Source organism: Sycon ciliatum, chromosome 6 (genome assembly GCF_964019385.1).
Source record: "Sycon ciliatum chromosome 6, ocSycCili1.1, whole genome shotgun sequence".
Classification (NCBI taxonomy): Eukaryota; Metazoa; Porifera; class Calcarea; order Leucosolenida; family Sycettidae; genus Sycon; species Sycon ciliatum.
Window position 1 is genome coordinate 32920934 of NC_088648.1, and position 25723 is coordinate 32946656.

A 25723-nucleotide genomic window follows, 5' to 3' on the forward strand; every position below is an offset into this window, starting at 1 on the left:
ACCGGTGTGTGGACAGTTGATCATGCTACAGACATGCCAGCACTTCCTGGGAAGGTCTTGGGTCTAATGTTGCGATGGCAGCCGAGGGGAAGGGCAAGGCCACAGAGAAATCAATCCCGCACCGACCCCGTACACAGTGACACTGTATTGTGATATGGGCGCGTGATTAGACGTTAGGAGATACAATAGCCAAAAAGAGAATGCATGTGAACTCCATACAAAGGGTTACTGGCGTGTATATCAGAATTATTATCGTGTCGTATAACATGTTTAGTACTGTGATTGTGATCATGCGGGCTATTCATTCTTGCTATTACTCCCGACGTCAAACAGATACGGCTATCCAATGCACAAAGGACGCAATACCAAAGAAAGGATGCCCGTGAGACTGATGATGCTGGTGTACCCAGGTGAATCTGATCCATGCTGATATTGTCACGCAATGTCCAGTAGCTGATCATTTGAAACTCGATCTTTGTCGAAAACATCACTGGGATCAATTGTACATGTACGGTTGATTTGATGTCATAACGACACAGAATTATGACTTGGGTGTATGCTGCCTCCAATGGTATAAAAGCTGTGAAGTAAACACTTGGAAAGTCAGAAGGGACTTGTCTCAAGGCACACTGCAGTTGTGAGAGTCCAAGTCAATCCGCAGGCAGTTTCCCTCCAGTTCTGAATTAGGCCAGTGAAGAAAGACTGACCAAGAGAGAGATGGCTTTGTTGCATGTCGGTCTAGCACTGGTGTGTCTGGGTATGGCAGTTACCCACGCCAGTCCAACCATTGTAGGTATGGATGCATTGCAGTCCGTGCGGCATGACCAGCAACAGCAGCAGCAGCAGCATCACCACAGCATATCCAAGCGCAGTCTCGACCAGACCTCCCTGCGCCGCGTCATGACCCCCATTGGACACTTCGAAGAGGTCTGTACGGCGAACTGCACGGCGGCCAACCAGCCCGTGGCGGCCGGCGGCCAAGTGTGTTCGCTGGAACCGCGTCGCGTGGTCGCCCTGGGTCACACGCACGGTAACCACGACCCGATTCACGCATCGACCATCTTGTCCGCAGATGAAAAATCTTTCTACTTTCAGGAGTCGACCAGATTCGGAGCTCAGTACTTCCACACACCTGTCGGTGACCAGTTTACCGAAGAAGACCATGTTTCGTACTTTTATGATCCGACACGATTTCCGCCGATCTATTCCCACTGGCATTGCCAGAAGACGTCAACTGGCCTCCATTCATCATGCCGCCTGCCCGCCGTTGACGGTCACTCGTCGCCGATCCAGTACGGAGTCTGTCGTCACGTGTGCGACAAGCGACTCGTCATGCGCCGCGTCAAGAAGACCTCGTCGTGCACCGTGCCGTCCGCCAGTCCGCTGGTCGGCTCGTCGACATACGTCTGGGCGTTCTGCGTGGAGCCACTGAAAACTGGGCTGGTGTGCGTTCCGCCGGATACATCGGAGATCGACATCAGCTGCCTGGCCACCGTCCCCGTACAGTACTATTGTAACCCATTCCAGTCGTTCGCCTCGTCCAAGTAAGCAGCTGCATGCTCCAATACATCATTCCCATTTCCCATTTCCCATCACGCTCATTTTCATCTTTCGAGCAAGCAAGTAATTAGTTGGTCACTTTAGTTCATGCCGGCATGCATATTATGCAGTAGCGTTGCGCATGCAGTAGTGTGGCACCCACAATGACATGCATATCTGCCGTGCATATGTACATGTACATGTTCGGTATAATGAGCTGCTATTCGCGTTTTTTCCCCGCATGCACAGCCCAGAAAGCGGCGTTCTTTTCATTGCACAATCCTCGTGATCCGTTACACGCTTACACAAAACTGCCTCAGGAGACGTGGACGGGTTACTGGAACAAAGAAATTACTGCTCAAAGTCTAGGCCGCAGTGCTGTCACGTGCCTTTCTGTTTCAAAGCTACTAGTACTCTGAGGCAGAAGCTTTTTCCAGTTTGACCCTTTGTGCCACTTAGTCCGTTTTCAAACTCATAGCGTGATGCAGGGAATGGGATGTGCATGCGCACACAAGTGTATAGTTTGGCCCCGGGTCTCCTTCTGATTTTATGCTACACTTTCCCACATTTCCACGATGTCCACCTGTTGTTGGCTTTCATGCTGCTGCTGCATGGGCACAAGATTCTCTTTCCGCCACAGCACCAGATAATAATTATGCTTTGTATCAGGCAGTCGTAAAGTGACGACTCCCTGCATTGTATGTTTACAATACTTTCCACTGGCACTGACATACACTGATACACTAACCTGATAGGTTTCTGCTTGCATTCCACCCTAATATGGATACAGACTGATCGTGTCCATTTAATGTTCTATTTCGCATATGAAAATGGTGAAGACAAGAAAGCTGCTGTGCTGATGGCCTGTGGGGTACATGTGGCCAGTGTGGCGTGTTTGATAACGTGGCGTAGTACAGCTTGTGGTGTACACTGTATACCATGTGTACTCATGCAGTGTTCAAGCAGTATGCAGTTCAGAATGCTGCACAGCATGCACTGTCCCAGATCTGGTTTACCATACTGAAGTGAAGTGATGACGGAACAGACGAGCCAGGGGGTTGTATTTTTACGACTCTCTGGTGGTTAATATATTATTATTATTAATTATAAACGGTATGTGAGTGGCAGATATGCAGCGCTGAAACGGCAGGGCCAGGGTGAGGGGATATACATGTACATGTATATCACGGTGCGACTACCAATAGCTATATGTATACAGCCAGCCTCATTAGCCATGTCAAGCAAGCTTTTATAACAGCATGAGTCACAAGTGAAAGAGTACTCAACGATAACTCACTCATGACAATAGTACTTGTGGCTAACTACCGGTATGGCTACTGGTAGTAGTAATAAAGTAATGCATGCATAGCTATCCTGTATCTCTCTGCTGTCCATCTCCTCCATCTCTCCCATCTCCCCCCAATTGTTCATGTTTAACACAAATCTTATTTGCACATGTAACGTTGCATGCACAGCACATGTACAATGTGCACGTATCATGAATCAAGCTTTGTGCAAACTCTGCGATGTTTATCCTAGGAAAAGTAGCTACTTTTCATGCCTGCATTATTGTTACCAACTTGAACACATGGAAGACTTGCTTGGGCAACATCGACAGCCAGTTCTGTGAGAACAGGAGTTTGATAGTCCTGAACGAGTCATTAATTTTAGTAATGACTCGTCGTATGCAGGTATTGATAACGCGACGACTAAAATGTCTTCACAAGCGAGCAAGACCCGAGTGCACAACTGCAACATTAATGATCACTCAACCCTAAGGGAGCATCTCATAAGTTCGCATTTTGTTTCTAAACGTAACGCATTTCGAAACGGGGGTAGGGGGGTAGCGCCCTTTTCGAATAGAAAAATGACAGTTCGCACATTTTCTAGATCACTTCAGCAAATGAGTGTGTTTAGGTGTAGATCTACCTGTGTTTGCAGATCAGCAAACCCTGTACTGCATGCATGTACGCTACTCAGAGGTGTCAAATGTCCCACCAGCCTGATCAAACCGTGTACCTGGTCAGCTTTTACAGCAGTACAGACTTTTTAGTTGTTGTGGAGGAACTGTGTTTATGTACGTGTACATGTCATTGATTGTACTTGTACTCGGTAGATGCGGTATTACTGTATGCCATTTACTACCACACTTGCAAAACATTCATATCCATGTACACGTACATAAGCATACCATAGCATGGGGCATGGATGTGTGCAGTACATGTAGATAAACACAGAAAATGTGCGATAAGACTTTCGAATAGAGGGGGGAGGTAGGGGGGTAAAGTCTATTCGAAATGCGTTACGTTTGCAAAATAAATGCGAACTTATGAGATGCTCCCTAACTGAATAATTATTATCTTGAGTTAGTTGTTTGCTTTATTTACAGTCGAAGAACAAACAGGCAAAATTGCCGGATTTACATCATATCGACTAAAAGAGAAGAAGCGAGTATATTCCCATTATTCAAATAACTGCCCCACCCCGAAAACATTGGTCAACCAGGATTGGTCACACAAACGCTATCAATGAGAGGAAATAGTCAATTTTTCAGACTGCTTCCTTATTCAACTCCCTCATCCGGTACTCAGGAAAGTTACGATAATTATATTAAACAGTTTTGTCAACATGCGTTGGGGAAGAATAGCACTGGGTGTGTTTCGTGTAAGGCAAGCAGACCTCCGGCGACCCATGGCACCTATTTGTGACAGCAGCAGCGCGAGGCACAGTAATGACAGTATGATGGGGGTAAGGGAAGAAGAATGCATTCGGGAGAGAAGAAACATTTGTAGAAAAATACGAGCGCTGCAAAACGGCGGAAACAATGGAGCGATGCACCAGATTCCATGCAACAGAAGATATGCAACCAGCAATGGAGGAGTGAGAGGCAGAGAGGTGTGTGTGTGTGGGAGGGGGGGGGGGGGGGAGATACTATAGAGCCGAAAACAAAGCAGCATTGTTGAGAGCTTAGCCTCCCAGCACGGCGACAAGCAGGGAGTAGTAAAATACCGGCATTTTACTACTCCCTGGTAAGAAGTCTACTCCTGTACAGTAAGTATTAAGGTAGAGCGGCAGCGATCAACAGCTCTCGGGGTCTTTTCAAGGGGCTATAACTCTGAATAATACAGCATGAATGAGGATAGGAACAACAGTAGCAGCAGCAACAGCAGCAGTAGCATTGGCAGCAGTACAGAAAACACTGCAGTGGCCGGTGACCAACGGGCCCAGGCTACCCCCGTAGCATGTATGATACACTACAGACAAGTCTGTGGATGTGTGTGCCATAATTGAACAGGTGATCGCGTGCATGAGGACGGGTTCGCGTGTCACTGAGAGCTTCTGAAAGCAAGCTGTATGCCAGCAAATTAGAAAACGGCTACGCTAACACATTGCAGCGGCAGTGGTAGCACGGACACTAGAAGAAATAATGGAAACGTTTATCCAACCGAGGCACGGACCCAACACGACGTCGCAGGAGAAGCAGCTCGGCTCCTTTCCTGAAGAACGTCGTCGCTGCTGCGAGAAGCTAGCCAAGCTTGGACGGCATCATCACACACATATGCCGCTGCACATGTGCTCCACAACAACACTTAGGACTGTAAAGGTACGAGGACATCTCTCTGACGTGAAGCGCAACGAGTACAAGCACCGTTCGCAGCTTTGCTGTATATTATGGTATAGTCGGCGATTCGAGAGCAGACTCGAGATTTGTCTTCAAGCAATGATCGGATACGTCTGGAGTCGCACCCGTCAACGCGATCTGCTACTGTGTGTCTGGGTACACCGTCGGTAGTCATGGTGATAGTGATGCAGGCATACCACTACACTACCAACCACAGTAACACTGAGTGCACTATTGGCAGCCATGGTAACCCTGTGCATACCACTAGTAACCACGGTGATGCCGGGAAGATTGCTTGCAACCGGGGTGATACGGACTAAACACCTGACGCACAGCAAAACAGAGCGAACAAATGAGGGATGTTGCTGTACTTTACCGGCAGATCGTCATTGGCCGGGATGATAATAGCTTGTGACAAAGCATATCTATGAGAGCAATACTACCGTGTCACATGACCTCAGTCACAGGCTCGGTGTATCCACAGCATATCACACGACCGCAGTCAGCCGTGCATCCAAAGCATTGTCATCGGAAAGCTCAGCTGTGCGTGTTCCGTGACATCAAGTGCGTTCAAGCATTTAAAATTCTCTACATCAGACCGCTATGCTCGATCTTGACTGCTGGGTGGCGATCTGAACATGCGCTGCCAGAACCATTCACCAGATGCGTTACTACTCGTCGCCGTCGTTCCAGAAGCAGTCTTAGTTGTTTCATCGGCAGCTTTCTTGTCGTCAGTGTCGCGTGGACTCACGTACGGCACGGCGTCCGCGCGGTCTTCGAACACGATGGGGAATACCTCGGAGTATTGCGTGACGAAGTGCACCTTGATGCCCTCGCGCACAACCTCGTCCAGCTCGTCCCAGTCGCAGCGATTCTCCTCGGGCAGTACGATGGTCTGGACTGAGGCCCGCCGAGCTCCCAGCACCTTCTCCTTGATGCCGCCGACGCGCAGTACCTTGCCTTTGAGCGACACTTCGCCCGTCATGGCCGTGTTCTGTCGGAGGGGCTGGTTGAGGGCAAGCGACAGCAGGGCGCTGACAATGGCCACACCGGCTGATGGACCGTCCTTCGGTACAGCACCCTAACAAAATACAGCACAACACAATATAATTAGACTCGGGTGGAGAGCCAAGGATTAATTTATCAGAAGAAAAGAGGACCAAAAAAGAGGTACTCTTTTCTTCTTATAAACACAATATAACATAAAACAGTGATTAACATTCGAAAATCATACGTATTAATTCATTGGTTTGAGGGAAAGATGCAAACTGGAGAAAATCTGAAGAAAAATTGACTATCACCACCAGGACTCGAACAAGGGACCTTCGCTTGAGGCCAGCGTACCATAGTCTTTCACACAGTTTGTGTATAATATAAGTGGCGGGGACATGATGCCCCCCCCCCCCCCCCTCAGTAGTAAACATGTGTTGGTAGCTACAAAGTTGGTCCGGTGATAACCTGACCAAAGTGACCGCTTCCGGCAGGCCTGCTGATTTCTTCACCAGTTTTGCACTACATTCACCCACAGTGTACGGTTTGCCAGTAAAAGAGGGTTTTCACAAAGTTTCTCCAGCAAACTCACAACCAGGCATTGCTGCGGCGTCGACGGCGGTGGTAACACTGTTCAATGCACTCAGCACACAGACCAGCTATACTGTATCCACAGCATGCAACGAAGCATTCAAGCTGCTTACATACAGCATGCAGCATGCATTACACACATGCCGGGAGATACAGTGGATACACAGTGAAACCTAAGCATAAATTAGCATCAACGGACAGGAGAATCATGCTGACAGGAGAAGGTAGTTGCTTAGGATGCCTCTGTTGTCCTAGATCACCACCATCCCCCCTCAGACCTCAGACCTGCCCATCGCAGAAGTGATGATAGCGAACAGCTATGTTAGATATAGCAACTTGTGCTGGGATTACACCATTCAACAGCTTGCAAGGCTGATGAATTGACCCCCCCCCCCCCCCCTCCACACACACACACACACACACACACACACACACACACACACACACACACACACACACACACACACACACACACACACACACACACACACACACACACACACACACCGCCACTAACACCACAAAGAGCATCAGCATCATCATCAGGACACCAACCAGTAGCAGCAGCAGCAGCAGCAGCACAAGCACGTACAATTGTTGCTAAACATAACATACCTGTGGAGAGTGAAGATGCAGAGTTGATGTGACCAAGTCATTGATCCTTTCTGGGAAATGCTGCATGGCGTACACCTAGAGACAACCAGCACACAGATAGACATACAGTGAGAATGACAGCAGCAGAGAGATTACATCACCACTGTCAACAAATATACACCAAGAAGCTTACATGTAAGAAACCTGTGCTCGTGGGAGAGAGAGAGAGAGAGATAGAGAGAGAGAGAGAGAGAGAGAGAGAGAGAGAGAGAGAGAGAGAAAGAGAGAGAGAAAGAAAGAGAGAGAGAGAGAGAGAGAGAGAGAGAGAGAGAGAGAGAGAGAGAGAGAGAGAGAGAGAGAGAGAGAGAGAGAGAGAGAGAGAGAGAGAGAGAGAGAGAGAGAGAGAGAGAGAGAGAGAGAGAGAGAGAGAGAGAGGCAGGCTACATCATGCCGCTTACCCGCGAGTACGAGTAGGCAATGCTGGCACTTTCCTGCAGCACTTGGCCCAGACTACCGGTGGTGATCAGACTTCCCTGGGTACCCTCTGAGCCACGATAGCGATTGGTGATCTCCAGGTAAAGTGGGGCACCACCTGATAGACACAACAGCGGACACGATGACAACGACGACAACAACAGCAGCAACGACGACGATGACAACAACAACAACAGCAGCAACGACGACGATGACAACAACAACAACAGCAACAAACATCAGCAGCAGCAGCACACAAACAAACAGACAGATACACAGGCAGACAGAGACAGAGTTCACATAAGAATGAGTTTGGTATAGAGAGTGATACAAGTACAGTGCTGCTGCTCACTGAAATCCAGTTGCCAGAGTCAAGCTGGCAATGTGCACCTTTTCCCAGCCCAGTGTTCGCAGGTCTAGGGCTGCACAATGCCCGGTGGCGTGTACTTGAAAAACTCGACTGGATTTCATTGAGCAGTGCTGTACATGTACATGGCAACACATACACACACCAACTGAGAACAGCCGCTGAAGTTTCAAACATAGGGAGAGCAGCCGTTGAATATTTTCAAATCAAAGGAGAGTAGCTGATGAATGTTGTTGACCTAGTCTAGCTTACTGGAAATGGCCAAGTTGAACAGTGTCGCCATAGACACATTTACATACATGCGAGCGTGCTCACATGCAGACACATATGTACACACATACCCCCACCCACACACACCCACATACATACACCCACATACATACAGACACACACATGATGACACCCAAACACAGTCCGCCAGTCAGTCAGTCAGACAGTGAGTCAGTCAGTCAGTCAGTCAGACAGACAGACAGACAGTCAGACAGTGAGTGAGTCAGTCAGACAGTCAGTCAGACAGTCAGACAGTCAGACAGCCAGTCAGACAGCCAGTCAGCCAGCCAGTCAGTCAGACAGTCAGCCAGCCAGCCAGTCAGACAGCCAGCCAGCCAGTCAGACAGACAGACAGCCAGCCAGCCAGTCAGACAGTGAGTGAGTCAGACAGACAGTCAGTCAGTCAGTCAGTCAGACAATCAGACAGTCAGACAGCCAGACTGTGAGTCAGACAGTCAGACAGATAGACAGACAGAGAATCAGACACACACACACACGCACGCACACAAACACACAGAGGCAATAATCACCAGTCATTGAAACTCACCAGTCGATGTCCAGCTCAAGCCCATGACCACACCGGGTGGAGTGGTATCATACAATCGATCTGACGTATAGATAGGCTTGCCGACAAAGTCGGACAAGTTCTTATCGGACACCGATACTACCTCACTGGTTTCCGGAAGCTTCTCCACGATCTTGTATGCTGCCTTGCGGTAGATCTATACAACAGAAACACACACACACACACACACACGCACACACACACGCACGCACGCACACACACACACGCGCACACACACACACACACGCACACACGCACACACACACACACACACACACCTTGACCTTGACCTTTGACGCCCATCGCCGGAGGCGATGATAGCAATGCTACGGCAGAAGCCATAGCAACTTGTGCTGGGATTACACCATTCAACAGCTTGCAAGGCTGAAGAATTGACTGTCACTATTCAGCCTGGTCTACACCATACAGCTATTTGGAGTGACATTTTCTGGCCAGTGAATCCCTTTTTTGGTCTTTTTCATTTTTTTCTTTTTTTCTTTTTTTTTTTTTTCTTTTTTTTCTTCACACACACACACGCGCACACACACACACACACACACACACGCACACACACACACACACGCACACACACACACACACACACACACACGCACACGGTTACAATGATGCGATACATGGCTGCACGGTAACAGCATGACTGTAGCCATCAGCATCACTACACTCAGACAGGCGGCAGAGCAGCAAGCATGGCAAGCAGTGTGTTGCTGCAGCTGCAGAGCATAACCATCTCCAAATCAGAGTCCTCTGGTTCGGTAGAGTGCTCAATATTCATTCGAATAGAGCTATCTTACACACGGCACAGAGCACCACGCATCATCCGTTGTAACTAATAATTTCATGCCCATACATAGGCAATCATCAGACAACTAGATTGCCTATGGGCATGAAATTATTAGTTGCAACGAATGATGCGTGGTGCTCTGTGCCGTGTGTGAGCATAACCGTCTCTACACTTTCCACGTCCCCAGTACCTTTTCTATCTGCTTCTGCAGACCGCGTACACCGCTCTCGCGACAATAGGCGCGAATCAGAGTGCTGATGGAATCCTCGTCAATGGTGGTACGACCTTCCTCAATGCCGCTGTCCTTGCGAGCCTTTGGCATCAGGTAGCGCTGAAAACAACAAGAACAACAACAACGGCGACGACAGCAGCAGCAGCAACATGATACGGCCACGACAAAACAAAACAATATAAATATTTAGAAGAAAACACCCACCTATAGCAGCACACCACAAAGCTGTGAATAAAACCTGGCCCTTAACGCTGTACAAGCCTGAGTAACATCTAGGCGTGTACCAGCTTTTTAGTCATATAAGCAAGAGTACACTCGGAGGGAGTTGTGGTTGCTCGTGACAGTGCTCATTGAGATACACCAAGGTGCAGAGCCTAGTAGGGTCTGATGATCGGTTAAAACCGTGAAACTCAGAGTTACAGCAGAAACACTTTAGATTCCTGTCAAGTGTAAGCATGAGTACATAAACCTCTCTTGATCTAAGGCGTGTACCAAAGCCAAGAACTAAAGTATACCCTGGTGTGTTACCACTGAAACCAGGATTATGTGTCGATGACCAATCAAAATAGGTTCCTACAGGGCAATGCCAGTTGTATAGTAATCATACTTGGTCTGCGTCAGCAATACTGTCGCTTATCTTTCGACAATTTGAACTTAGACTTTGGACATCAACGCGTGCACTTGAGATGATAAAACTTGGTACGGTGGAAGGTAAGGTATAGAATGACAACTGGCCACAAGGAATTTAATGTCCAAGGAGGGGTTCATACTTTTTTTGGTCCTCCTCGTCGCTACTCTCGGTGCTGGTGACAAATAATTGTTGCTCGGAATCGACACTCTCGCTTTCGCAAGCTCATCTCTCTTCCTCTCCGCTGCCTGGCTATTTTCTAAAGGGAAGTCGATCGTGACGGTCGCCTTCTCTATAGGACTTTGCGTGGGCAGCACGACTGCCTGTGTGGTTCAAATCAGTCGCCCTTCTTTGCAAGATTTATTTTGAATGACGACGACGCGTACAGTACTTGCAAATCTCCACGATGCACTGAATACACCGAGCGTTGAGCTGGAGGTGAGGGAACTGCGATCTCGGCTTGGCGAACGATCCCTGAGGTGAGTGGCCTTGGGCCGTTTTGCAAGATGGAACTGATTCCGAGGAGCCGATTACTTTCTTGGGCTTCGCGCTGCTCTTGCCTGCGCAGTGTGACAAGATAATCTATTTTGATGCGGCTCTGTGTCAATCAGAATCACCCACCCGTCGCTCTCGAAATCCACTCGAAATCTAGCTAGACCTTTCAGGTACTAGTAAACTAACTGACTAACCAATATTGGGATGAAATGGGCTGCCAAGTGAGCAATGGCGACATAAAAACAAAGCTGAAAGATAAGCGACAATATTGCTGATGCGGACCAAGTAATGTTATGCAACACTTGGCCGATTGGACCAGCCAAGATTTCCGGCTATGCAGAACTCGGCCATGCAGAACTCGGCCCATTCGCTTGCCAAGATGTCTGGTTGTGCAAGTATGCGTGATAGCACGTACCTTAGCAATTTCCACTTTCTCATGTGCCATGTATCCGGAGACTTCGATCACTTCCATACGGTCTAGCAGAGCCGTGGAGAACTCAGGTGGAATAGAGTTGCCGGTGCAGATGAATAAGATCTGATACAGACAAACACACACGCACACACACACACACACACACAGACAAACACACACGCACAGACAAACAAACACACACACGTACACACACACACGCACACACACACACAGACAAACGCACACACGCACACACACACACATGCAAGGCCACGTTCGAGATCGCACAAAACACCCTACTCACAGCCGCCAAGTGGTTTCGAACTCGGGACATCAAGATCTGCTCAGGCAAGCGCATGCGCTACTGGACCACATAAGCTACAAGTACCCCCCCCCCCCCCCACACACACACACCCCAGGCGGGTCACTACAAGACTGGCTGACCCGGCTCTGGAGCAGACACACTCAGTCTTACCTTGGAGAGATCGACGGGAACATCGAGATAGTGATCCAGGAAGGAGTTGTTCTGCTCCGGGTCCAGCACTTCCAGGAGAGCAGACTGCGGATCTCCGTGCACACTCTTGTGAGCCACCTTGTCCACCTGTCAAACAGCGTGTGCGACAATCAGTGTGACAACGAAGACAACATCAATATGAGAGCAAAGATTTATAAGATATAATTATAGTGACACATTCCTAAGGGTGTGCAGACTCCACTGTAGCCACAGTTCATGTTTCACATAGTTACACACCAATACCCAAAAACGGTCTCTTGGCTACAAATTCTTCCAAAAATAATTTTAAAATTACATAAAATCCAAATTTCCAGGCCAGGCCCATCTTCAGGAGGCTTTTCAGTGACAAGAACCAAAAAAAGAAGAAAGAACCAAAAGCAAAAATAACGACATACCACAGTGAGAAAGCAAGGGAGAAAAGGCCGGATGCAATAAAGAACATGGGCAAGGCGTAACTGTGCAGACGCGGGACACACACGTGTTTGAATTTGAAACCCAGTTATCCTGACACCAAAGTTAGGGATACTACGGTCTACCGAGCACCCTTTGGACGAATTTCAGCGGGAAAAATAAATACTTTCTTGGAAATAGTGATGTCATTTGGCAAATAAATCTGGCCTTACACCTTCAAAACATGCGGGATTCATACTGCAAACTGCCTATGTTTGCGACGTGTTCATGTTTGCTAATTTCGCGAGAAGAGCAGCACGCAAATATTAACCATTGTGAAAGCAAGCTTCAACAGTGGGTATACAGTCAACTTCGCTAATAACGACTGCGGATATAACGACAATTCGCGAATAACGACAGAATTTCCACGCCCAGAGCAAAGTCACATCCCACTGTAATACATAAAATGGGACTTCGGGTATAACGACACTTCGCGAATAAGGACACCGTTTTGATGCCCCGCCGAATGTCGTTATAAGCGAAGTTGACTGTATTATTATAATATGCGTGGCCACAGTGCTCCGCGAACATTTCCCATCGTAAACTCGCTGGTTCTGAGAGAGGGCAAAACTCTAGTGACGCAAATATTGGGTGGTTTTCGGTAGTTACAGGTATTTCAAAGGTCCAGTCGACCTACCCTTATAACGATATTTGCGTCACACCAAGAAATATTGTTTAAATAAGGGTAATATTGTTATAGGGGTAACTGGTTCGTTTCATACACATACGTCATAATTCATGGATTTTGTTCTTTTTTTACACTCTTCATAGCATAAAAAACTGACATACATGCACATCATGTACACAGCAAGGTGCCCACTGGTGCCCCCATTGCATTTCGTCATGTCCCAGCGACTTATCAAGTGAAGCTTGCCCTACCTGGATAGTAGGCTCTACATATTCCCTGCTAGGTATTGTTATAAAATGGAAAATGTCGATTGGTCAGCCCATTTTATATCGTTATAGGGGTAATATCGTCATAGCAATATTGTTATAGAGGTAAGGCATTGTATACACAAGTCAATGGAGTGATTTGGTTTGCCAGACAAATATCGTTATAAGGGTAATATCGTTATAAGGGTAGGCCGACTGTACATGCATTGTCCCGGACTGCCTGGGTAGCTGAGGGATGATTGTTAGCATAATCATGACATGATTGTCGTATCATCTTCAGCTACAACACGTGGAGAAAGATAAGCTTCGAGCATGTACCCTGGGCCCTACAAGTGAGCGATGGATCTAGTCACCACAGCTGAAAATACTTGATTTCGAAATGCAAATAATACCAATAATGGTGACAGACGGACAGACAGACAGACGAACATACAGACACACAGACAGACAGAGGGAGAGAGAGAGAGAGAGAGGGGGGGGTAGAAGGCTTACCTCATCAATGACCACAACTGGGTTGCAGGATTTAGTCTTCTTCAGGCACTGAATCAGCTTTCCTGGCATGGCGCCAACATAAGTACGTCTGAACACACAATACAACACATTGACACACAAACAAACAGTCACAGGCAAATTTCACGCGAAAGCATTCACGTCACCATACAGGAGTCTAGAAGTGGACTTTTGGCGACATATCAGTAATTGACCTGGGTCAACTGTCTTCATGCAAACACCCTCCTATTAACCCTTTACCGTTTGTACGTACAAATTTCGACTGCTCGCGGTCGATGACTTCTATGTGCACAGCGCTGGACTGGTTCACCGCAGAGAGCTGGGATTTCCCCTACTTGTAGCCAAGATGTATTCGCAGAGGGTGCCAACAATTTTTTTGTGTGATGCAATATAAAATATCGCGGAAATTGCGACTTGAAAAAAGCGCTTTGGGAAAGGTGCGTACCCTGCGACTTTTGGTATTGTCTGCAGATGTTTTCGACTTTTGCTTGAGCTGGCCTCGCGACTGTCTGCCCTGCTGTACAAGCCATGGATACGGAGCAAGCTCTTTCGCTTCTGGATATCCTTCCTGACGACCCTGTCGCCGCTTCATCCAGCGAAGATGAGTTTGTGGAGCCAGACGATCCTGTTGAAAATATTTATTCTGAAGACGATAGCGACGATGACATGGCGAGTGAAAGCAGCGCCAGTGAGAGTGACATGGATGTCACAGACGGCGACAGTGTCGCTGAGATAAGTGCTACCAAGAGTAGATAAACAAGAGTGTGCAACTCGCGGATGGGTAGGCCCAAGGCGGAATGTTTTGTTGACGTAATCTTTTCGACGACGCACGCGCTGCGAGTCTTTCGGAAAGTTTTCCCTCGTGCTCTTGGCCGGTTTTACACTACAAGGTCGGCGCCCAGCACGTGCTCTCACACTGCTCTGCGGCAAAATGCGCGTTCTTCTGAGAAAAGGTGACGTCAACAAAAAATTCGGCCGGGGGGGGGGGTATCTGCAGATTGTGCAGGAGAGATCCGGAGTTGCACACTCTTGTTTATCTACTCTTGGTGCTACTAATGGTGGAAGGGGACGTAGCAGAGAGAGAGAGAGAGAGAGGATTCGGCAGTGGAATTGGCTGTGGTCACGGTAGAGGTTGTGGTGTACAGGTACTATGTACAGCCAGCGGTGCAACCTGCACTAGTCGATATTTGCAACACTTGGGAAAATACTGACACCGCTGTGACTGGTAACACTCCTGCATTCCACCCAGAGAACGAACCCGGTATCCACTTACCTGAGGGAGCCACTCCAGTGCAAGGATCTGATTTATTGCATATTGCAACAGTTTGCCCGATCGGCAATAAATCCTAATAATTATTAGTGCTAAATAGTGAAATTTTTGTTCGTTTCTGGACTTGAAAGTTGTTGCATCGCATTCCTGAGGTTTTTTTCAGAATCACCCTGTGTTGTACATAATAAAAGTGAAAAATAAAAAAGTTACGGCATGAACAATAGGGACGTTTAGCAATGCGAAAATTCGAACTTTTCGTGGTGGCGATATTTCGCGAAAATCTATTTCGAAAAAGAAAACTTGTGAGGTTTAGCAATGCGAAACGACTTTTTCTCGAAGCTATTTGAATCTTATAGTACCGTACCGTTTATGCAGCTCAGTCTCAAGCAGGGGGCTGTAAAATTACCACTCCCTGTAGTGAAATGCGTACCGAGAAAAGAGAAAGTTACTTTCGCAAATCACTGCAACTTCGCGTCCAAGTTTTCGAAGTTTCGACCTTTGTTTCTGTACTCATTCCCAGACTCGAACTTTCTTTCGAACTTTCGCGTTGCTAAACGTCCTTAATGGCGGTCGGTTTTTGCTGTACAAATACCTAAAACGGTAAACTAAAAGGGTTAAAATGTTTTCCATCGTACAGATTTTCAACCCAGGTTGAATGAAAATTCTCATGTAAGCACATACGAACAGAAAACCCCTCATAACACCAGTCATCCCGGGCAAGGCTCGACCAGTGGCAGATGCAACCATCAATACAGTCTCTTAGACGCATACCTGTGACCCTTGATCTCCGCAACATCACTCATGCCTCCAACGCTGAATCTGAAATACTACAGACAGACAGACAGACAGACAGACAGACAGACACACACACACACACACACACACAACAGCACCATCAGCAACACCAACACAGAAGTAGCAACACCGGGAAGACAAGAGGCAACGGCAGCAGCAATAAACACAATACGGACAAGGGCAGCAACATACCTCTCGGTTGAGAGAGCGGGCGATGGAACGTGCGATACTCGTCTTGCCAACACCTACACACGCGCACACACACACGCACGCACGCGCGCACGCGCGCGCACACACACACACACACACACACACACACACAAACGAAGAAAACAACAAAAATGCAATTCAAAAGCCGGGCAACTCTAGACATTGGCGTCAAAGAGCAGGACAATAAGGCCAGCACAGCAAGCAGACATATCAAAAGCACTATTGAACCAATGTTGGATAGATGTCCTGCTATGGTCAGAAGACTCTGCAAAGACTCTGCAAAGACTCTGCAAAGACTCTGCAGTCAATGGACTATGTTTCGTTTGTGAATGGCACATAAAAATAGTGTGAATACATATTGTACTTCTGATGTCAGGGGCGTCGGAAGGTAATTTAGTGTGGTGCGGTCAGACACCTGAAGCGCAATTTACTCATGGGGGAGGGGTGGCCGAGCCGAAATCTTTGGAATTTGTTTGCCCAAATCAGTGTATTTTATCGTTTCACGGGGCACCTGAGGCAAAGAGTGGTACGGTCAATACCGTGGTGACCGTACCGTGTCAGACGCCCCTGGAAGTACAGCCAAACCTTTTTAGGACAAACACCAAGGGAGCAATAAGCAAACGCTTGTCTTCTTAGCGAGGTTTCATTGTAATTGCGTTTCCTTGCATAATATTGGTTGGATCATCTTCAGTTGGTTGTGGTAGCTTTAAAAGGCTGTGTGTTATGCATCTGACCGGTCTCAGCCACTATACCTGCCTTTCCACTTGGTCCTCCTGGAGTACCAAGACGGTTAGACCAGTGTGGTGAGTCAGGCTACACTCACGTACAGAGTCAGAGCCAGTCGATAACCCAAACAGACAGACAGACACACAGACAGACACACAGACAGACACACACACACACAGACAAAAGGCGTGCGTACCTGGCGGGCCGACGAAGAAGAGAATCTTGCCCTGGACTGAACCCTGTAGCTGTCCAACTGCAATGAATTCCTACACACCGACAATAAGATACAACAGAACACACACACAAGCACAGGAAATGTAGACAAGCCCAAACTTCGGGCCGATAATAAATGAAGACATGCATGCATACACACACCGTATTTTACGGAGTATAAGTCGCACTGGAGTATACGCCACGCCAAGATCTCTTGTCACGAAACACAGACATCTACGCTGTAAATCACCGTTGGTTGGACCATTGTAGCAAAAGCCGATGCACTGACGTTTTAGGGAAGAATCACAAGTGTTTAAAGCGCGGCTTATACTCCGGAAAATACGGTAGAAAGAATAACCACACCCAGGAATACGGTAGCACTGGAAAGACCAGTGTGTGTGTGTGTGCGGGGGGGGGGGGTAATTCAAGCCAGAAAACGTCAACCGCACGTGAAGCACCAACGCAAACAAAGAGATCCCAGATAGCCGGTGGACAACAGCGTGAGTACAGCCCTACGCGTACCCCATAAGCTTACCAGAATGCGTTCCTTGATAGGCTTCATGCCGTAATGGTCTTCATCCAACGTCGTCTTGGCACGCGGGATCTCAAAGTTCTCGTCCGTGAAGTGACCCCAGCGGATAGCCGTCAACCAGTCGAGATAGTTACGGGACACGCTACATATTCAAAAACACACGAACAAGAATAGGAATGTAAGGCAAGCAGACAGACAGAGTCAGACAGACAAACACAGGCACACCCACCCACCCACCCACACACACACACACACACACACACACACACACACACACACACACACACACACACACACACACAACAAAGCACGGGCGCTTATATCATTAGCTGTCTGATAACATTATCTGCTGACAATTGTCGGCGATGCTACTTCCTCCGGAAAGAAAAACTGTGTGTGCATAGTCCTACACAGAACAACAAGGCAAGCAATGCTTATTTGTTGCTAGTTTCATTGCGTAAGCATGAAACTCAGGGTAGCGATTAACTAGCCTTGATTGTCCTTGTTGTTCTGTGTATTATGCTCTGCCTGTGCGGTGGTGTTGAGCACTCTCAGGAAATTGGGTGCATCCTCCGGTGTGCATAGTCCTATGAAAAGTCCTATCTGTTGCTTGTAGTGAGACGAGGCTTAGCATCACAAATTTACGTCGTGCATCGATGGAACTGGGTCAGATTTGCGGCTCTGTGAAAATAGGTGTGCCCATCCAAGTATTATTTTCTACGGGCGAAGCTATAAGAGCCTCAAGAAAACTTATGAGTACAACGATGTTTTTAAGTTGACTATCAAGCATACTCTAGAAAAGTCAGAGCTCAACTGTTTCTGAGTGAACTGCACGCTTCAGTTACGAGAAAACAACACACACAGCATCACCAGTACCTGAACTCGGAGGAGTTTTCATCGAGGAAGGACAGCTTGTTAAGCTCTTCATCAATCACATTCTGAACCTCAGCGGGAACGGTCAGCCCCTGCAACGACAACAACAAAAATGAAACCTCTTTCCATCGAGCAATGCATGTCCTGAAGCCACCCCCATACAAAATCAAGATGTGAATCTCATCTCGGAGAAAGGACTGACAATGAAAACGGACCAAAACGGATAGTATTGCACAAGCATTAGCACCTGTGCTAATAAGAAAGAGTGCAAGAAGAGATGCCAGAAGCACACCAGACACATGTACACAGACAACACACATAAATACACGTAGTCTCACACACACACATAATTATGCTAACCTCGAGTCGAGCCTTGAACTTTTCGGACAGTGCCTCCTTGTTATCTTTCTACATTGGCAAACGTACAGGGGAAAGGAAAACAAGCGTTGTGTTGTGTTGAATGAGTGGGTAGATCGGTAGATGGACTATGAAAGAGAGAGAGAGAGAGAGAGAGAGAGAGAGATGAAACACGCGATCTACGCAGCACACACTGCATTGGCAGCCGCAAGCAAGCAGCACGCGCAGCAGCAGCAGCAGCAGCAGCAACAGCCGATAGACCCAACATAGATAGCAATGTGTACATTAGAGCATGAGTCATAAACTAGCACAGTGCACACAACACCACCATCATACATACCTCCATGCCAAGCTCCTTCTTGATGATCTTCAGCTGCTCGTTCAAATGATACTTGCGTTCAGTGGCCGACACTTTCTCTTCCACCTGCAGGCAAGCATTACGAACACCCAACACACACACACACACACACACACACACACACACACACACACACACACACGTACGCGCACGCACACACGCACACAAACAGATGAAGGGCGTGGCAGTTTTTGAAAAACACCAGCGCATGCGATAAAGCGTCAGTTGGGTTGCTATTCGTGAGTTGTTGTTATTTCCAAGGTTAAAAGTAAGCAGTCAACTGGTTACTTGGTCTGAAGATAGTGTTGTTTTATCCAAGGTTGTTATTAACCCCTTTAGCGCGAGCGTCGTACTAGTACGACGCACATGAGTTGCATGCCCCACGGCCGTCGTACTAGTACGACGCGCGCTGTACACTGTACAGTGAACCTGCATCTCATAGTCGTGGGGTCCGTGTTGAGTCCATAGTGACTTGTTCAAACTATCGTAACTCACTCAATACTTGGTCGATTCTCACAATCGAAACATGTATCTGCAAGAGAAAACTCTCAGCTGGCGATAGAAACAATCGCCGAAGCGATGCTACTACCGGTTGTTGAGATATGCGACTCGACACGGCAAATTTCAACTCGATTTTTTTGCGCAGTCTGCAGAACGCGTATTTTCCATCATGGATCATTTGTGCGCTACCTGCTGCCATGGAAACAAGATTCAAATGATGGTAGTGGATCCAGTGAGTCCTCACAAAAATTTGAGCTCGATACGAGCAAGGAGACCGAAATGGCAGCTGAATATTTGAGCTTGGTTAGTCTTGGCCGTGCTGTGCTCAAGTCTGTCGAGCGCGTGGATGAAGTTTGCCAGACTGTAGCACGGGGTTTTGGTTTCGCTCCGAGCTAGGTTTGACACCAGTTTGTCACTCGTCTCAAGACCTTTCCAGGAAGCTCAAGATCGTGGAATTCGTCTAAGGAAAGGTAAAGTTATCGATCCTTGAGCAGCTAGTACTTTCATGGGAAAATGCGACTTTTACAGGTGTTGTCGTGGGGCGCGCTCAGGTAGCGTCGTGCTAAAGAGGTTAACGAGGTTGACTCTACATGTACAACGTGTAAACGTACGTCTTTAGCGAGTTTCTGCTGCAGATGGCAGACCTCCAGCTGCTGCTTGAGAAGCTGCAGAGACAACTCCAGTCGCTTGGGGATCTAGAAGAGGAAACAACACAGCATGCGTGCACATACACATACACACACGCACACACGCTTGTGCACACACACACACACACACACACACACACACATACAGACTCACACACATGCACACACATATGCACAAGAGATCGCGCGTGTTCAAAGAGCGACCATGCTAGGCATGCAACATACAAGTTGCCGTCAGCCGGAACAGTGCTACATAACATTGCATTGCTGCATTCCAAGCACTCTGGCACTGCTCACACTTCCTTACAAAAATGCATTGTTGAACAGACAGTGACACTGGACAATGCGACCAGATGAGTCTCTGTCCTCGGAGCTGTGTTGACGAGCCCAAACAGGACGACACAGTCACTGTCCCCACAAGAGTGCACCTCAAAACAGCACAGGAAAAACCACTCGTCTATCTACTAAGAGTCTGCTATTATGCGCCCTCAGGTGGTCACTAGAGATACCCTGGACAGCAGTAGCGATGAAGTAAAACGAACTGGGATGTACTACACGCTCCTACTTCCGTTCAAAACACTTTATCAACGCATCCGCTCCTCAGCACAAACTCCATGCCCCCGCTTGGACTTCGAAGTCGTCAACGCAAATCGTCTTACCGTTCTCTCTTCCAGGACTTCCTGCAGCTTGGCTGGATCGGCATTGGCAAGGGCAGCTCCTATGCACAGGAAACATGCAACATCACACCACACCACATCGCCAACAAAAAAACAACACAGACAAATCAAAAGAGTACACACGCAGCAGCATCGACACTCAGACCCTCATGTGCACCCACAGATGTTCTCTTGTAGCAACGCCAGCAGATAGCAGCTTTCTCTCTCTCTCTCTCTCTCTCTCTCTCTCTCTCTCTCTCTCTCTCTCTCTCTCTCTCTCTCTCTCTCTCTCTCTCTCTCTCTCTCTCTCTCTCTCTCTCTCTCTCTCTCTCTCTCTCTCTCTCTCTCTCTCTCTCTCTCTCTCTCTCTCTCTCTCTCTCTCTCTCTCTCTCTCTCTCTGTCTCTCTCTCTCCGCCTTGAGAACTTACCAAAGTCAGCCAAGTGTGCTGGGTTGTCACCGACGACAAACTTTCCATCGGCAATCACCTGACTGAGTGTGTCTCTGTACACAGGGCTGTTGGCGATGATCTCACGCAGCGTGTTCAGCACCTCTGCTGATAACGCCTGCGCAGGTACGGTGTGTGTGTGTGTGTGCGTGTGTGTATGTGTGTGTAGAAAGCAAAGTCGAAGAACAGAATAAACAAAGACGTACAGATGTACATGTGCAAGATGCACATTGTGACATAGACTGTGAACAACAATGTCTTTGCAGGGATATGCGGTGCATTATACCAATGTAGAGCATGTGGCTGCATTTGTACACAGTGCATACATAAAGTCAACTTCGCTAATAACGACTGCGGATATAACGACAACTCGCGAATAACGACAGGGTTTCCATGCCCAGAGCAAAGTCACATCCAACTGTAATACATAATTATACTGGGACTTCGGGTATGACGACACTTCGCGAATAAGGACACTTTTCTGATGCCCTGCCGAGTGTCGTTATACACAAAGTTGACTGTCATAACTCATGCCATGAGTATGCACTATCCACTACTAGTATGCAGGCCTCTATCGTAAGACCATGGAACAATGCATGACATCACCACATGCCACCCATGGGCGGCCATGGCAGAGCATGACATCATTACATGCTAGCTATGTACCAAGCATGATGTCATCATCAACTAGCAATGGCCAACACATGACATCACAAGGTGTAGTGCTGTACTGCTACCCTGTATACTGTAAACCGTGAAATTATTGCCATGGTCTAATTTCTGCGAAATTCGCGACCGGGTGGAAATCGCGAAATTTAGACAGCGCGAAAAGGAGATCCATGAAAGGTTTAGCAAGAATGCCACAGGTTTAGCAAGAATGCCATTCTGCAATCGCAAAATTAAAATCTCGCAAACCTGTCCAGATTCTGAAAACGCGAACTAAAAACGCCGCGAAAATATCACGCTTTACAGTAATAGGGTATTCACACGACATGAAAATGAACGAAAACACGTTTGTATAAAAGTGGACAAGCTGCCCATCGGATCCACACAGACAACAGACCCGTGCAAATCTCGTACTCATGTAACTTGAGTACCACACTCTAGTACTCTCGTTGTTTTTACACGCGCGCAAAGCACAAACGTGGGCCTAGGACCCCCGACCAAGATTATCAAGATGTTGCACGCGCTAGGGTCACACGAGGAAAAAGAGTACCACACACGTGAGTTTGCGCGTCGTGTGAATCCCCTATAAGTACTGAGTGTACTGACCTTGACCATCGTGTCGCGCTTGTACGGATAGTGGTAGACATTAGCCGTGGTTACCATGCCAATGTGCGGTGGCTGCTCATCAACCTCATCCCCAGACTTTCCCCGGCTGCAGCTGACTCAGCACCGTCCACTGTACTTTGTTCTAAAAGGTCAGGTGCCAAAATGAAGAGCAATTTGTTTTAACACAGGTGCATAAATACAAACTCGCAAATGCGCACGCGCACACAGAAACACACGAACAAACTCCAACGCACGCACGCGCACATACGCATACACACACACGCACACACACACACACATACATAACCCATGTACCATCAAGAGTCCATAACCCCAAGAGTGTGCAACTCTGTACATGGAGATCCGCGCGGCGGAATTCCAACATTACGCCAAAAATGATGTACACGTTCGTTGCGCTTGTACTATTCCCTGGTTCCAAGCACCGCGGAATGCGGAGTTTTGTCCTCTGTGCCTGGGCGGCATGACGTAATGTTGGAATTCCGCCGCGCAGTGGGCCTACAGCGGCCAGACCCCAGTTGCACACTCTTGGGGCTATGGACTCTTGGTCCCATGTATACGCCCGTCGCAAGCGCAGCATGCAAATCTGCAAATGCACTGGATGTGCACCCACAGATTTGTCCTATCGCAACGATACCGGATCTGATTCTGAATGAAATAGATCAAGACTAGCGCCAGATAACACACGTGCACACACATACACACACACACAAACACACACATACAAACACACACACAAACACACACACAAACACACACACAATGTACCACACACACACTAGCACTCTGAAGGGTGATGCGTTCATTTTGAGGAGAGGGGGGGGGGGGCAAAAAGTGAAGGAGGGCACAGTGCCCCGCTATGTCACTTTGGCGTGAACGCTGGGCAATACAATACTTACCCGCGTCTGGAGTCTTGCCACCCGGTAGCGGTCCAAACGGCCCTCTGACACGCGTCAGAAAGCCGAACGGTGGTGCTTCAACAACAGATGGAGTCTTCTGTGTTTCATCGGGTGTGGCGGGCTCCTGAAATGTTCGCATGTTCAAATGTGCACAGTAATGCGAACGATACAAGAAACAAATTGTTGGCATCACAAACATACGTCAGGTAAAAACTAACTGAAGCATGTTCATGAACACACACCCACATGCATATACGTACGCACAACAAACCCAGAAACATGCAACAGCATTGGTGTGTATGTGTGCGTGTGGGCCCGCACACGTGCGTGCGTGCGTACGAGTGTGTGTGTGTGTGTGTGTGTGTGTGTGTGTGTGTGTGTGTGTGTGTGTGTGTGTGTGTGTGTGTGTGTGTGTACGTGTGTGTACATATACGTATGTATACGTGTACGTGTATGTGTGTGCGTGCACAGTTTCTCACCGTGGGAATGGCTTCCACCTCATTGGCAACCGTTGTGGTGGCATCCGCCGCTTTCTCTGCATGATCTTCTGAGTTCAGCACCTCGGTGGTTGTCTCCACTTCAGTGGCGGTGGACGTTGTCGACGACGTGTCTTGTGCTCCAGATTGTTGCGGAGGTGCGTGCGTTTCAATGCTGATTTCAATGGCAGGGCCGGGTTCAAAGGTGATGGCACCCGGTCCTTCAGCTCCAGCACCGGTCACAGAAGCAGCGGCAGTGGCAGCAGCCGAGGAGTCTGAATCCAGGGAAAGCTCCTCGACATACTCGCCGGAGATTTGTATCCTGTACAGCAGGGGGGGGGGGGGGGGGGGGACAACAGGACAACAGCCGTGATCAATGGGCACCTCACTTTACACCACAAAGCATTGAGTTCTGCATACGAGTACGTTTTGCCATGGCATACCTGTCCTAGTTTGTAAACCCTGGCTGAATGTCTAACAAAACCAAGGCAGCAGCCGCGCCCCTCGTGTCGCACGTAGGTGTGATGTTTTTCTGTAACAGGAGTGGGTCCCTGACCGGGAGAGCCCTGTCCAGTCAATACCAGAGGATAGGTCACTATGCTGGCAAGGAAAACCACCCAAACGTGCATGAATCCATACAAAACCCGAATCCAAGTGGATCAGGAACGTCAGCGTTGTCATGACTCCGGGTTGGCTGTGACGCAGAACTTTCAAACCCTATAATCATTATTATATTGAAACTTGTCAAGACGGCCACTCGGATAAGGCCCAGAACTGGGCCAGAACTTGACCACTGTAACCAGTCCCAAAACTTGGCCAAAAGACCACTGCAACCAGGACAAAGGGTGTTAAATAACCCTGGATAAGATCACCTAGTACCTGTACACAAATCGCATACTCTACAGTGCATTTCAAAACTATAGAGGGTTTTTGAAATATTTCAAATTTGGCTGGAACTTTTTGAGAATAGTTTTCGGAATATTGCTCGGGATCGCTCCACAATTACTCTCATATAGATTCTAAAGGATTGGATAACAGACGCCCAATTTGGAAAAAATTATGCACAAAGTGATCACAGATTTTATGTGGTATAGATGCTGGCATAACGGTTTTTGCCTAGGTACGCGTCTATAGTTTTGAAATGGACTGTAATTTCAGAAATTTTCGGTGCTCAATATTTTCGGTATGAGGGCAACAGGCTAGGTTAGGTGAACAGAAATTTTCGGTACAGAGAAGCAGTTCCCTATTGGATTATGTGTGTTGGTGTTTGTTCGGTGTATTGAAATTTTAGGTATGAAACAGACGCACCGAATGTACCGAAAATTGTGAAATTTACAGTATATCTTTCCTTGAGCGGACGTCTTAGACAGGTTTCATTGTATTGTACAGAGGTGCTCAATGAAATCCAGTCGATGCACTCGAGTACGAGCCGGCCGGGCATTGCACAGCCCCGGACTTGCGGACACCAGGCTAGGAAATGGTGCAAGGCACAAACTTGAGGGACGCGACTGGATTTCATTGAGTA

At 47.9% G+C, this 25723-nt stretch overlaps 1 protein-coding gene across 1 annotated transcript; it reads right to left on the reverse strand.

Moving 5' to 3' along the window:
• Positions 1-4130: 4130 nt before the first annotated feature.
• LOC135819927 (lon protease homolog, mitochondrial-like) lies at positions 4131-23846 on the reverse strand. The gene is made up of 20 exons (XM_065333226.1): positions 23723-23846; positions 22806-22947; positions 21516-21651; positions 21091-21149; positions 20396-20479; positions 19266-19349; positions 18929-18976; positions 18572-18660; positions 17699-17837; positions 17147-17216; positions 16207-16259; positions 15991-16046; positions 13932-14019; positions 12057-12182; positions 11585-11704; positions 10005-10145; positions 8995-9169; positions 7795-7928; positions 7358-7432; positions 4131-6242 (listed from the first exon to the last, which is right to left on the reverse strand). The coding sequence occupies exons 2-20, from the start codon at positions 22860-22862 to the stop codon at positions 5763-5765; spliced, it is 2214 nt and encodes a 737-aa protein (XP_065189298.1). The 5' UTR covers positions 22863-22947; positions 23723-23846; the 3' UTR covers positions 4131-5762.
• Positions 23847-25723: the final 1877 nt, after the last annotated feature.